General features: G+C 38.4%; 2 protein-coding genes across 5 annotated transcripts in view; one reads left to right on the top strand and one right to left on the bottom strand.

Annotated features, from left to right (window-relative positions):
• LOC148063041 (RNA-binding motif, single-stranded-interacting protein 3-like) overlaps positions 1 to 5,774 on the top strand; it is a 193,078-nt gene extending 187,304 nt beyond the window's left edge. The window contains exons 11-14 of one of the 2 annotated variants that reach the window (XM_087812117.1): positions 2,576 to 2,683; positions 3,828 to 3,914; positions 3,973 to 4,097; positions 5,272 to 5,774. In XM_087812117.1, the coding sequence (XP_087668243.1) occupies positions 2,576 to 2,683; positions 3,828 to 3,914; positions 3,973 to 4,097; positions 5,272 to 5,275 (324 nt within the window). In that variant the 3' untranslated portion in view covers positions 5,276 to 5,774. Of the gene's footprint in view, positions 1 to 2,575; positions 2,684 to 3,827; positions 3,915 to 3,972; positions 4,102 to 5,271 lie in introns of those variants that run through there. The other variant, XM_087812118.1, reaches the window with a different exon arrangement.
• Positions 1 to 13,022, bottom strand: part of entpd3 (ectonucleoside triphosphate diphosphohydrolase 3) — a 257,655-nt gene that overhangs the window by 231,474 nt on the left and 13,159 nt on the right. The window contains exons 10-11 of one of the 3 annotated variants that reach the window (XR_015713606.1): positions 10,793 to 12,530; positions 10,441 to 10,728 (exon numbers count right to left, since the gene is read on the bottom strand). Coding sequence is in view for 1 of the 3 variants with exons in the window: in XM_087812115.1 (XP_087668241.1) it covers positions 12,342 to 12,530 (189 nt within the window). In the remaining 2 variants the exon portion in view is untranslated. Of the gene's footprint in view, positions 1 to 10,440; positions 12,531 to 13,022 lie in introns of those variants that run through there. The other 2 variants (XR_015713607.1, XM_087812115.1) reach the window with 2 other exon arrangements.

Raw genomic sequence — 13,022 nt, 5'->3', positions numbered from 1 at the left:
TAAAACCTCTAACATGTCAGAAATAACCTTTCACGTGTCAGAAAACTTCTCACATGTCAGGAAAACCTCTCAAATGTCAAAAAAACTCTAACATGTCAGAAAACCTTTCAAATGTCAGATAAAACCTCTAACAGGTCAGAAATAACCTTTCACATGTCAGAAAACCTCTCACAGGTCCAAAACCTCTCATACAAACAGAAAAGCTTTCAAATAAAGTTGGAAACACATGTACACACATATTTACAAACCTCTCACTCACAGATTGAAACATTTTTCACACATTTGCAATCTTATTTTATATCCTTTTGAATAACCTCACGTTCTGTGACCTCTCACACACACACTCACTTGTGTCAAATGTCTTGAAAACCTCTCACATGTACACCACCATCTTGAGATGCTCTCCGACATACTGATTAGAAAAAACCTCTCACACCTTAAAACCCTTGAGCGCACATTATAATCTTACAGGTAAAATAAAACCTCTCGATTACTTGGGAAAACCTCACCTACGCATTACAAAAACTCAACTTTTTATCCGTTTGATAAAATCTTACACAACTACACGCACACGACCTACACAAATCTCCTGAAAACCTTTCAGAGAAATAGAGAACCTCTCATTCAGGTGGGAAAGCCCCACATGCACAAATGAAAACCTCTCACGAACGCTGCAACCATAGGATCTGACATGTTAAGATTGAAACCTTCTGTTAGCGTCGGATGGAAGCGAGAGGTTCGTGGACTGGAAGAGAACATGAGGCGTGATCTCACTCGCTCGTGCGCTCACAGCGTCGCCATCAATCCGGCAGCAGTTAGAGGTTTTCTCCACATAACTGGTATCATTAGCACTAATTCAGCCCATTTGATGCTGCCCTCGGCGCTCGACTCGTCAGCCTGAGCGCTCGCTCTGAGTTAGCGGTGACAGGCGAGCGAGTCGAGTTCAAAGTGGATCTGTGTTCTCTGCGTCGCCCCCTGGGGGACGAGAGGAGACGTGCGTCTGCACGCTTTGTCTCTCAGACGAGAAACATGTGAGGAAAGAAAAACCAACAAACACTTGGACTCGATGTTGATGAAGTCGTTGAAGTGTTTCGTCTCTAATTGGTTCCTTCGACTTATGCTGGAGAGACTCGTTCAGTCGTTACTTTACACACAAACTTGTGAGTAAAGACTTTTTGTAGGTTCAACAAATTCTTCATATTAGTTTGATCAAATCAATATAAATCATCTTTGATTTTTATTTCTTCTTCCATGATTTAAAGTCACTTGATTTCAAAATATTTCTACATTTTCTCTGGTTTTGTTCAATGAAATAAATCAAACTGTCCGTGAATAATAACTTTAATCTCTGAATTATGGCTTTAATATGTGAAAAAATGATGATATTAAATATTATGAGATTCAAGTAAAATAACGAGAATAAAGTAAAAATGATGAGATTAAAGTAAATATTATGAGATTAAAGTAAATATCATGAGATTAAAGTAAATATTATGAGATTAAAAAGTAAATATTATGAGATTAAAGTAAATATCATGATATTAAAGTAAATATTATGAGATTAAAGTAAATATTATGAGATTAAAAAGTAAATATTATGAGATTAAAGTAAATATCATGATATTAAAGTAAATATTATGAGATTAAAGTAAATATTATGAGATTAAAAAGTAAATATTATGAGATTAAAGTAAATATCATGATATTAAAGTAAATATCATGAGATTAAAGTAAATATCATGAGATTAAAGTAGATATTATGAGATTAAAGTAAATATCATGAGATTAAAGTAAATATCATGAGATTAAAGTAGATATTATGAGATTAAAGTAAATATCATGAGATTAAAGTAAAAAGCATGAGATTAAAGTAAAAATCATGAGATTAAAGTAGATATTATGAGATTAAAGTAAATATCATGAGATTAAAGTAAAAAGCATGACATTAAAGTAAAAATCATGAGATCAAAGTAGATATTATGAGATTAAAGTAAAAAGCATGAGATTAAAGTAAAAATCATGAGATTAAAGTAAATATTATGAGATTAAAGTAAATAATAAGAGATTAAAGTAAATATCATGATATTAAAGTAAAAATCATGAGATTAAAGTGAATATTATGAGATTAAAGTAAATAATAAGAGATTAAAGTAAATATCATGAGATTAAAGTAAAAATCATGAGATTAAAGTGAATATTATGAGATTAAAGTAAATAATAAGAGATTAAAGTAAATATCATGAGATTAAAGTAAAAATCATGAGATTAAAGTGAATATTATGAGATTAAAGTAGATATTATGAGATTAAAGTGACACTAAATCATGTTCAGGGCCAGACTTGGATGTTTAATGAAATTAAGACTTAAATTGAGACATTTTTCTGCAGGTTCTGTGCTCGACTATTCTTGTCTGAATGAGTGAAACAATGTTGAACCTTCAACATGATAGCGAGGCGTCGAACCGACAACTCTTTGTGCGAAGATCTCATGTGTGTTTGTGTTGTTGTGGTGAAAGAGTTGTTCTTGTGTTGTTTGGACTGAAGTTCAGTCTCTCATGATGGTTTCTGCGCCTCAGGGCGCCGTCATCACGCCGGCCGCCGCCATCGAGCCCAGTCTGTCTCTGCCCGTCATGGCGCCTCTGGCCCAGCAGATGAACCATCTGTCTCTGGGCAGCACCGGCACCGTGAGTCCGGCACACTTTCACTCAAAACTCCACTCACTTCTCACTGCCTCTAGCCCTGGGGAGCTGGGAAACATCTGACCCTATTAGTGAAAGACATCAATCATATTCATTTATTTATTATTGATTAGAAAAATGATATAAATCTGACAATTTAACATCAGAAGACATTTATTTGTACTAAAAACTTTTTTTTGCCTCATTTAGTTTTCATTTACATTTTAGTTTTAATAGTTTAAATATTGAAGAACTACATAAAAAAACATTTACTTACTTTGAGTAAATTTAAGTTGAGTATTTTAATGAGAACAAAGATTAAACAAACATGACTCAAGACTTACAGTTAACCTATACAATAAATAATAAAATAATGATAATAAAATAACTAATAAAATATACACAATAACGAATAAAATAATGATAAATATATGAAGAAAAAAAACTAGGACAAAATAAATGATCATGTCCATCATCTATTAAATATAATATAGTACACTTGTGTACTCTTGTTTTTATACTAACAACCTTTTTATTGACATGTTTTTCATGCTTCACAGTTATTTACCTTCAAATAATTGACATTGCCGTGTAAAAATACTTGATATATTGGAGCAGAACTACACAGAGAAGTAGTTTTTATTAGTTGATAACAAAGATTAAACACACATTATATCAGTACATACAGTTCACATGTTTACAATAATACTAAAAACAATAATAAATACAACTAACAATAATATAATATAATAAAAACAATGTTGTAGTTTTTTTAATAATGTTGAATATAAAATAATAATAATAATAATGTAAATAAACACAAAGATACATTTATTTTAAAAACCATTGGTACAAAACAACAACTAATAAAGTCAATCAATCAACATGTTGTCAGTTGCTAATGCTAATTGCTAACTAAAAATGTCTTCTTTTTAACATTAAATTATATATTTATATGTAAAAAATAAAGCTTTGATTTCATCAAACATGTCTTGTTTATATAAAACATGGTCGAAGCTCTTGAAGAAAGTTTTCTTTCATGGTTTTGCTTCAATTGAAAAACAGACGATCCTCTGCAGCGCCGCTAGATGGCGCCAAACACACTATTTTTCAACGTAAAGCATCTATAATCGTGTTTCTGTCTCCTCAGTACATGTCTGCGGCGGCAGCTGCTCCTATGCAAGGCCCCTACATTCCTCAGTTCACTGCAGTGCCTGCGTCTGCCATCACGGTGGAAGTAAGAAGAGGTTGTCGGTTCCATTCCTTCGACTCTCTGACGCCGTGTTTCTCCGCAGGGCGTCGTGTCGGACGCGTCTCCTCAGTCGTCGGCCGCCGCCTCGCAGGACGGCAGTGGACAGCAGTCGTTAGCGGTGGACAACACGGCGGAGCACGCCGCGGCCTACTCCTACCAGCAGAGCAAGTGAGCCGCAACATTATGACCACCTGTTTATTTTACATGAGCTCCATCCGTCTGCACTCTCTTCCTCACTTCCTCTCTTGAGGTCAAATGATTGACCTCCTGCCACCGTATCCTCTTCTTCCATGAGTGACGACCTCCTGCCACCAGGTGGCAGTGTTTTGATCTTCAACAGCTTGTTTTAGACACAAAGAAAAAAGTTTCAAGCAATGAAAAAGTTATTGGTAATTTTCAAAAGTAAAAATCCGAGTGATCTTGATATCATAACTTGGGGCCTCTTCGCTCAGACTGCTGCCCCCGCGACTCAACATTAAACACACAAATGAACGTGAAAATAAACCTATTGTTATGTTTTTCAAGTATTTAATGGTGTATTTATATGAGACAGATTCTAAACCACACGACCAACCTGTTGAATTCATTATATGTTTTCACTGAATCTTTATTGATTTTGTGTGAGTGACGCCCTCCTGCCACTAGGTGGCAGTGTTTCGTTGAATGTATTGTTTTTATTCTAAAAGAATGAAACAAACAGACTTAAATGTTGAAACAGAAGGATGGAAATATTGAAAATAAAAAGTAGAAATCTGAGTCAATGAAGTCCGGGCTCTTCACTCAGGCTGCTGCCGCCTCGACCCGACCTCTTAAAACTTACTTCAAAAATGAATTAAATGTATTCTTTTTATGTGTTTTAAACATTAATTATGTATTTGTATGTGACGGTTGATGATTATTATCGTTCATTTGTTACCTCTGTCTATTATTGTACGATCCCTCGTTCACCCGTCTGCACTCTCTTCTTCACCTCCTTCCACCTTTTCCTCTTCACTCTTCTTCCACGCTTGCCTTCCTGTGAGCGACGACCTCCTGCCCATAGGGGGCAGTGTTTCAATGTTCAATCGATTGTTCGGACAAAAAAAAAAACAGGTTTCAAAATGAGCTCAAAATTATTATCAATAATAAAGTTGAGTTAAGTTAAAACCAAAAGAATTGTGAGGAAGTCAAGTCCGGGCCTCTTCGCTCAGACTGCTGCCTCTGCGACCCATAGATTCCCAGGAATAAAGCCTGGAGAAGATCAACGACCAGAGCGTCGTACATGTCGTCATATTCATCCTAATATTCCGATGTTGTCACTCGTACACAAACTTCCAAATGACGTCATCGCCGTCTCTTCCAGATGACGTCACCGTCTCCTCCTGATGACGTCACCGTCTCTTCCTGATGACATCACGGGTCGGGACGCCGAGGTTCAAGACTGCAGAATGAAAACTTTTTTGGTGACGAAAGAGCGAAGGATTCTGCTGCTGCTCACAGGCAGCGAATAAAAGAATCACCTTTACCTGCTGGAGTCGGGATGATGGATCCTGGAGGACGAGGAATTAAACGCAGTCGTGGAGTTTATTATTTCTCATCCAGATCCTTCCACGGGAGGAGAAAGACTTGAGAAGATGTACAGAAAAAAAAACAAGAATGTGCGAGTGGATTTTTTTAAACACACAAGAAGGAAGAAAAGTTTGTCTTCCTCTCTCCATCCGTTCCATGCTTTCGTTCATCTGTGTCGTTTTTTTTTACAACGTTGATGTTGAATTGAATCTTTATTGCCTTAATTTTCTCAAACTTCTGGGAAACTGTTGAAGAGGACGAGCAGAGAGGAGGTCGAAGGTCGACGCCTGTACAGGATCAAAGGTCTGAAACAGCTGATCATCGTCAGCTGGTGGTCAACTGATGATCAGCTGGTCATCAGCTGATCATCAGTTGACCACCAGCTGATCATCAACTGATCGTCAACTGATCATCAGCTGATCATCAACTGATCGTCAGCTGATCATCAGCTGATCGTCAACTGATCATCAACTGATCTTCAACTGATCATCAGCTGATCGTCAACTGATCATCAACTGATCGTCAGCTGATCATCAGCTGATCGTCAACTGATCGTCAGCTGATCATCAGCTGATCATCAACTGATCTTCAACTGATCTTCAACTGATCTTCAACTGATCTTCAGCTGATCTTCAGCTGATCATCAGCTGATCATCAGCTGATCATCAACTGATCATCGACTAATCATCAACTGATCTTCAACTGATCTTCAGCTGATCATCAGCTGATCATCAACTGATCGTCAGCTGATCATCAGCTGATCGTCAACTGATCGTCAGCTGATCGTCAGCTGATCGTCAACTGATCGTCAACTGATCGTCAGCCGATCGTCAGCCGATCGTCAGCCGATCGTCAGCTGATGGCCGTCATCGTGGCTTCCGACAAAACTTCTCTTCATTGTGTTCCTGCAGGTGAAAATGACGTGAAGAGTTAAAACCACACTGAGGAAAAAGTATTTTAGGAAAAAAGACACAATATTGTGAGTCTGTGTGTGTGTGTGTATCTTATGTGTGTGTGAGCAAATGTCTGCATGAGGTGTGTGTAATAAATGTGTGTTCTTGTGCATGCCACTAGCCGTGTGTGTTTCTACATATGTGTGTGTGTGTGTCAGGGTTAAAGTGTTTCCCTCAATGTGTGTGTGGTTGTGTGTGTCTCTTTGTGTGTTTAGGGGAAGAGTCATTTTTCATAGTGTTCGACCACGTGTGTGTCTTTTTTGTGTGTAAAAAAAATCCTGTGTGTGTCTAAGAGGTTCCATTTATCATAGTGTTTGTCTCCATGTGTGTGTGTCTTTGTGGTCTCTGAGGACTTGTTTTCTTGTGTATCCCTCTGTGTTTTTGTGTGTGTGTGTCTGGCTGGGTTCGTTTCTGAGAGTGTTCGTCCCCATGTGTGTGTCTTTGTTATGTGTAAATACTTTTTTTCTTATGTTCGTGTATGTGTGGCGAGGTTAGTTTCTGATAATGTTCGTCACCATGTGTGTCTTCGTGGTGTGTGAAGCATTTTTTTCCGGTGCGTGTCTCTGTGTGTTTGTGTGTGTCTGAGAGGTTCCATTTCTGGTAGTATTTGTCCCAATGTGTGTCTTTTTTTTTCTTATATGTTCGTCCCCATGTGTGTGTCTTTTTTTTCTCATTTGTGCGTCTCCATGTGTGTGTCTTTGCAGTGTGTGAAGCATGTTTCATTATAAGTGTTTTTGTGTGTGTGTAGCCGGCTTAGTTTCTGGAAGTATTCGTCTCCTTGTGTGTGTCTTTGTTGTGTGTGAGGCCTTTTTTTCTTATGTGTGTGTCTGTGTGTGTGGTGGGGCTAGTTATGTTGTGTGTGAATTATTTTGTTCTTGAGTGCATCTCTTTGTGTGTTTGCTGCTGTTTGTCAAGTTGTTGATTCTTGTGGTGTGTGTGTCTGTTCCCGTGTCCGTATTTGTAAAGCTTTTTGTGTTCATCCATGTGTCGTGTGAGCGTCTGCAAAGACATTAGTGTGTGTGTGTCTGGATGTGTGTAGATTAATTCTAGAAAACTCAGCCATTTATATTTAAAAAATGTAAAAAACATCAAATAATCTTAATTTAAAGGTGAATATTCTGTCAAAGTTTCTTTCCTTGATGTGGTTTTAACTCCTCAAAGGTTCTGAACCACACAAAAGTGTGTAGAAGTAGGTTTGTGTGTCGCTCTGGCTGCAGGTGAACACGTTGAAAACCAAAGATGAAGAAAGCGAGTAAGAACTTCTTCTGTTTTTCATTCTTGTCCGTGTGTCGACGCATCACAACATCCACGAGTCTTCGTGTCTCGCCTCAGACGAGGAAACTCTGTCAAACTTCTGTAACTTTAGCTCTTCCTGAGGGCGGCGTCTGAGTCGCGTCGTGGGGGCAGCGCTGCAGACGCCCAGACGCCTCCTGCAGCTCTTCAAGGAACACCTCGGTGTTTGTGTTTCCTGCTCAAAATTCTGATCCGAAACATGTATTTATTGTGAGTTACAAATGAAAGTGGGCGACGGACCCGTGATTAAAAATAACTTTTATATGGAAAATATCAGTGACATCAGGATATTGATCAGTTGAACTTAATATTTATAATGTTTCAACTTTTTTTTATGTTGTTTTTAAGCATTTAATACTTTTTTTTAATTGAATTAAACAATTTATATTCTAAAATTAAGAATTGTTTTTATTGAATAACGGAATTAAATACTTGATATATTTAAATGTAGATTTTTTTGGGAGGGCGTAGAATATTTTCTAAATTCTTGTTTTTTTTTCTTATTGCTCGTAAAGTTTTATAATCTTCTTTCGATAATCGTTGAAAAAAACATTTTCTAACTTATTTTTTTATTCTGAGTCTATTTAATTCAAAATAAAAAAATGAATATTTAAAGTGCAAACTATTTTTAATTTAATTTTGTTTTCTTAATTCAACCTTTCCACATAGAAACAATTGAATTCAATTATTAAAAAATATTATTTTTAAATGCTTAAAAGTAAACATTTCTAAAAGGTGTTAAATTCAACCATGAAATCTTCTGATGTCCTGATAACTTCATCCCTGATATGAAGAAGGAATGTGACGTGAAAGTCTCTCCCAAGTTTTCCTTTGATTCTGTTTTCCACGAGAGATGTTGAGCTGCTAAGAACCGTCAGAGTGAAGGTTCCACGTCTGAGGGACGAGAAGTTAGAAACCAGTTAAAGAAGATTTGTGCCTCTTTTCCAGGGAAAGAAAAGACGTGAAAACGCTGCTCTGGGTGGAAAAAAAGGAGGAGAAAAAAAGAAGCATGGTATAAATATATTGAAAACGAACTCAAGGTGGAAACGAAAGCTTAAAAACGATCCTCTTTTTGTACAAAGAAGAAGTTCTGCAGAAGAAAAAACAACTTTAATGATGCTATTTTTTTATTTGCTTGGTCACACGCCTTCCATGTCTTTCAAATCGTGAGAGTGTCTGTAGAAGCAGTGGATATTGCTGTAGATAAAAGTGTCTCTTTTGGTCTGTTTGTTTTCTACAAAAAAAACAAAAACTTTCAATAAAAAAAAATTAAGGTTTTCATACGGAGTCATAGCCTTTCATGCTGCAATACCACGCTTGGCCACTAGATGCTGCTGCCGCACTGGACAAGAAGCAATGACGTGAAAGTTTTAACTATTTGAATGTTTTATGTTGCTTCGAATGTTGTTTCGTCACAGACTCACAAATGTGGATGATCAGTGGTTTGATGCAGGATATCTAAGCTGGTTTTCATACAAACTATTCGGAAGCATTGACATCAATTGTTATAATCTTGCAACTTTTAAGTGACAGTCAATGGAGCTGCTGACTGCGGCAGACCTGACTAATCGATCACACAATCTGTGACGTCAAATGGTATGATAATGTGAGACACACATGTGACCAGAATGACACAGACACGTTTTTTTCATTCAATTTTAATTGGTTAATAAAGAGGATTTCTTTGGTTAACAAACAGACAATATAGAATAGTATACAACCAGTGCAACTGCAACTACACAACTTTACCGAAACATACCAAAACTACAACATGCTTGTATTTCAACAGCATGTGTGTGTGTGTGTGATGTTGCTGTGTTGAACGAAAATGATCCTTTCTCTTCCCTGAGATAAAACCAACCTCCGACTGAGCCATCGATGACATTAAAACCATATTTAAGAACAAACAGTCAACATGTGTCAACACATGTCAAGACGTAGCAACACTGGAACAACAACTATCTTATATTTGTTCATCAAATTTGAAGGGAAATCATTTACATTGGCAGGTTTCCAGACCAGAGAAGTCAAACTCAATATTAAAAATGAATTAATCATTAGATTTTATGACGGTCGTTGGAGCTTCAACTGTTGCAGTGCATTTTGGAACCATATTAGTTCCACTAAAGTCAAGTGCTGTCCATAGAAAACAGGTTGACATGACTTACACCAGAACTAGTACTGGTGGTGGTGAAGCTTCTTTAAATCCACCATGACAGCGCTATCTAGTGGTCAACTGCTTCATGAAGCTTTTTTTATTTGACATTTGTTTTAAATCCACCACTACAGTGCCATCTAGTGGTCGCTTGCTTCATGAAGCTTCATCGGATACAGCTCGTGATACAAAGCCCATAATGCACAGAAACAATCTAAGCTCATGTTACGATTGAAATGCTTGAATGAAATAGTATTTCTTTCACTAAATACACTTTATTTCAGTAGCTTTGCAGCTGAACTTCAACGTTGTGTGCTTTGTTGCTGCTTTTATAACATTTTACAATGAAATGAACACGACAGAAATTGTTTGTTTTTTTTTCATAAATCTGGAAATATTACCAGACGCCTGGAAACAGTTACGAGAGTTTAAAGTTTTGTTTTTTTTTAAATCAGGAAATATTACCAGACGCCTGGAAACAGTTCCGAGAGTTTAAAGTTTTGTTTTTTTTTAAATCAGGAAATACTACCAGACGCCTGGAAACAGTTCTGAGAGTTTAAAGTTTTGTTTTTATAAAACAGGAAATATTACCAGACGCCTGGAAACAGTTCTGAGAGTTTAAAGTTTTGTTTTTTTTTAAATCAGGAAATATTACCAGACGCCTGGAAACAGTTCTGAGAGTTTAAAGTTTTTTTTTTATAAAACAGGAAATATTACCAGACGCCTGGAAACAGTTCTGAGAGTTTAAAGTTTTGTTTTTATAAAACAGGAAATATTACCAGACGCCTGGAAACAGTTCCAAGAGTTTAAAGTTTTGTTTTTTTTTAAATCAGGAAATACTACCAGACGCCTGGAAACAGTTCCGAGAGTTTAACGTTTTGTTTTTTTTTTAATCAGGAAATATTACCAGACGCCTGGAAACCGTTCCGAGAGTTTAAAGTTTTTTGATCCTTCATACAAGTTCATAATGAGCGACAAAGATCTTCAGAGGTCGAGACGAACCATCAGCACAGAAAACATGTGACTCCACTGATGTTGACGATCTGAAGAAAAACAAACACATTTATAGACACAAGCTTGTGTGTTCACATCGTGTGATACGAGTGGGATCTCTTCAGAGTAAACACACATTTAAATGTTGATATTTTAAGACACAAAGTTCTAATTGTTGGACATTTATTTGAACATTCGAGCAAAACTTGCGCTTCATCTTGTTCCTGGACCGTCTCCCTCCTGGTTCCACCGAAAGTGTCTGCGTTTGCCATGTTTTTCAAAACCTCCTCCTTTTAAATGTTGTAAAGAAGTCGAAGGACCTCACGTTATAATTCTGGCCGTACTTTCTTGAACCGATTTATCGTACATGAACCCAAAAATCTGTGAAAATGTTCTAGTCCCACTTTGTTAATATACTTAAACTCCGTAGTATTACTCTGCGAGGCTCTGTGGTCAGGAGCCTCTCAGAGTAATACTCCTTATAGTCCGGTCCCTTCACGGCCCTTGACATACTCAAGACCTCCAGAGGGATCAATAAAGTCTATCTACAGAACAACACTTCTACTAGGACAACACCAGGGAAGACTCTTTTGTAAGTAAGTAAGTAAGTCATTTATATTTATAGAGCGCTTTTCCAGACCAGGGTCACAAAGCGCTTCAACAATCAAAACAATATTCAATAAAGTACATACTTTGAAGGTCAAGATAAAACTGATAACAAAACAAGAGTCTCAGAGAATCAAGGAAAAGCCTGAACAAATAGAAACGTCTTAAGATGTTTCTTAAAGGAGTCAGTAGATCATCAAACACAGATGTTTCTTGAAGGAGTCAGTAGATCATCAAGTGCAAAGAGAGAGAAGATCGTACCAAAGCTTAGGAGCAACAGCCTGAAAAGATTTCTCTCCTCTGGTCCTGAACCGTGTTCAGGAACCATAAGTAGATTCTGATCCACAGACCTCAGAGCCCGGGCTGGGGTGTAAGTCTGGATCAGATCACTGATGGAAGGTCTGACCATGAATAGATCTGAAAGTAAGAACCAGGAAACTGGAAGCCAGTGAAGAGTTTGAAGGAGAAATGTAAGTTCTTCTACTAGAGCGGCTCAGAATTCTCTTTAAATACCGTGGTCCCCCAACTATGGCGCAACCTTGAAATCCTTTCTTGGTTGAGCGAGAAGAGCCTCGACAGAGAAGCTGACCTGACAGGACAAGACGTTGCTAAAATGCTACGCTAACGTGAGGCAGACGCTTTCGTTAGAACCCGGGGTCGGTCCCTCCAGAACCTCTGGAACCAAAGTCACTAAGATCTAGTGGCTCTCAATCCTGACTCAAATATGTTGCTGCACTGAGGACGACATGCAAGGAGGAAGTTCGGCCTTCGAACACAGACGAGGCCGTTTCATGGACGAATAACATCGAGCGTTTCTTCTGAGGCGGGCTTGGGTCCCTGAGAAAAGTCACATGATCAGGAGCGTCAGTAGCACGAGCGGACGAGCGTGATGAGGAACAGGACGACGGCGATGATGAGCAGCGCCGCGAACAGGAAGACCAGTCCGGCGAAGACGGCGCCGGCCATGGGAGTGGTGGTCTCCAGCTCGGACGGGATCATGTTGGACAGGCTCAGCATGTACCCCAGAGCCCAGCCCACGCTGGTGCCGTCCACCTGGAGGAAGAACAACAACATCTTCAGATGCTCCTCGTGATGAGTCATCCGAGGGTTCCGCTCTCAAAGATCAGCCGACGTTCTCGTTGGCACGCCGTCACGCCTGGACCGTGGCCAGGAGGGACGTTCCGTGGAAGTCTCTGCTCCGAATCTATTCAACGTGTTTCCTGTCGTGACCCGAGGCTGCTGCGAGGGAATCTCCAGTCGTTGAAGGCGTTCATTGTAATCGTTGCTCAACGGAGCCTCGGGCTCTTCCAGTCACGGGGCCTCCTCGCCAGATATTCCAACGTTTAACATTTGAAAGAATGAACGAGGGACCAAAATAACTCATGATGACATAATTAATCACTTTGTTGTCTGTTTTGAAAAGTGAAAAGTTCCCGCCACATCAATGTGGGCTGGGTTGACTTCTAGTAATGGTACTAGTTGATAATAATAATAGGTCAATCTAAATAGGGGGGTCTAAACTTAGTGGTAGGTCAAAAGTCTTGC

This window comes from Callionymus lyra, chromosome 17 (assembly GCF_982586985.1).
Source record: "Callionymus lyra chromosome 17, fCalLyr1.hap1.1, whole genome shotgun sequence".
Lineage (NCBI taxonomy): Eukaryota > Metazoa > Chordata > Actinopteri > Syngnathiformes > Callionymidae > Callionymus > Callionymus lyra.
Note: the sequence above shows the minus strand (reverse complement) of the source record. Positions and strands in the feature narration are given on the sequence as shown.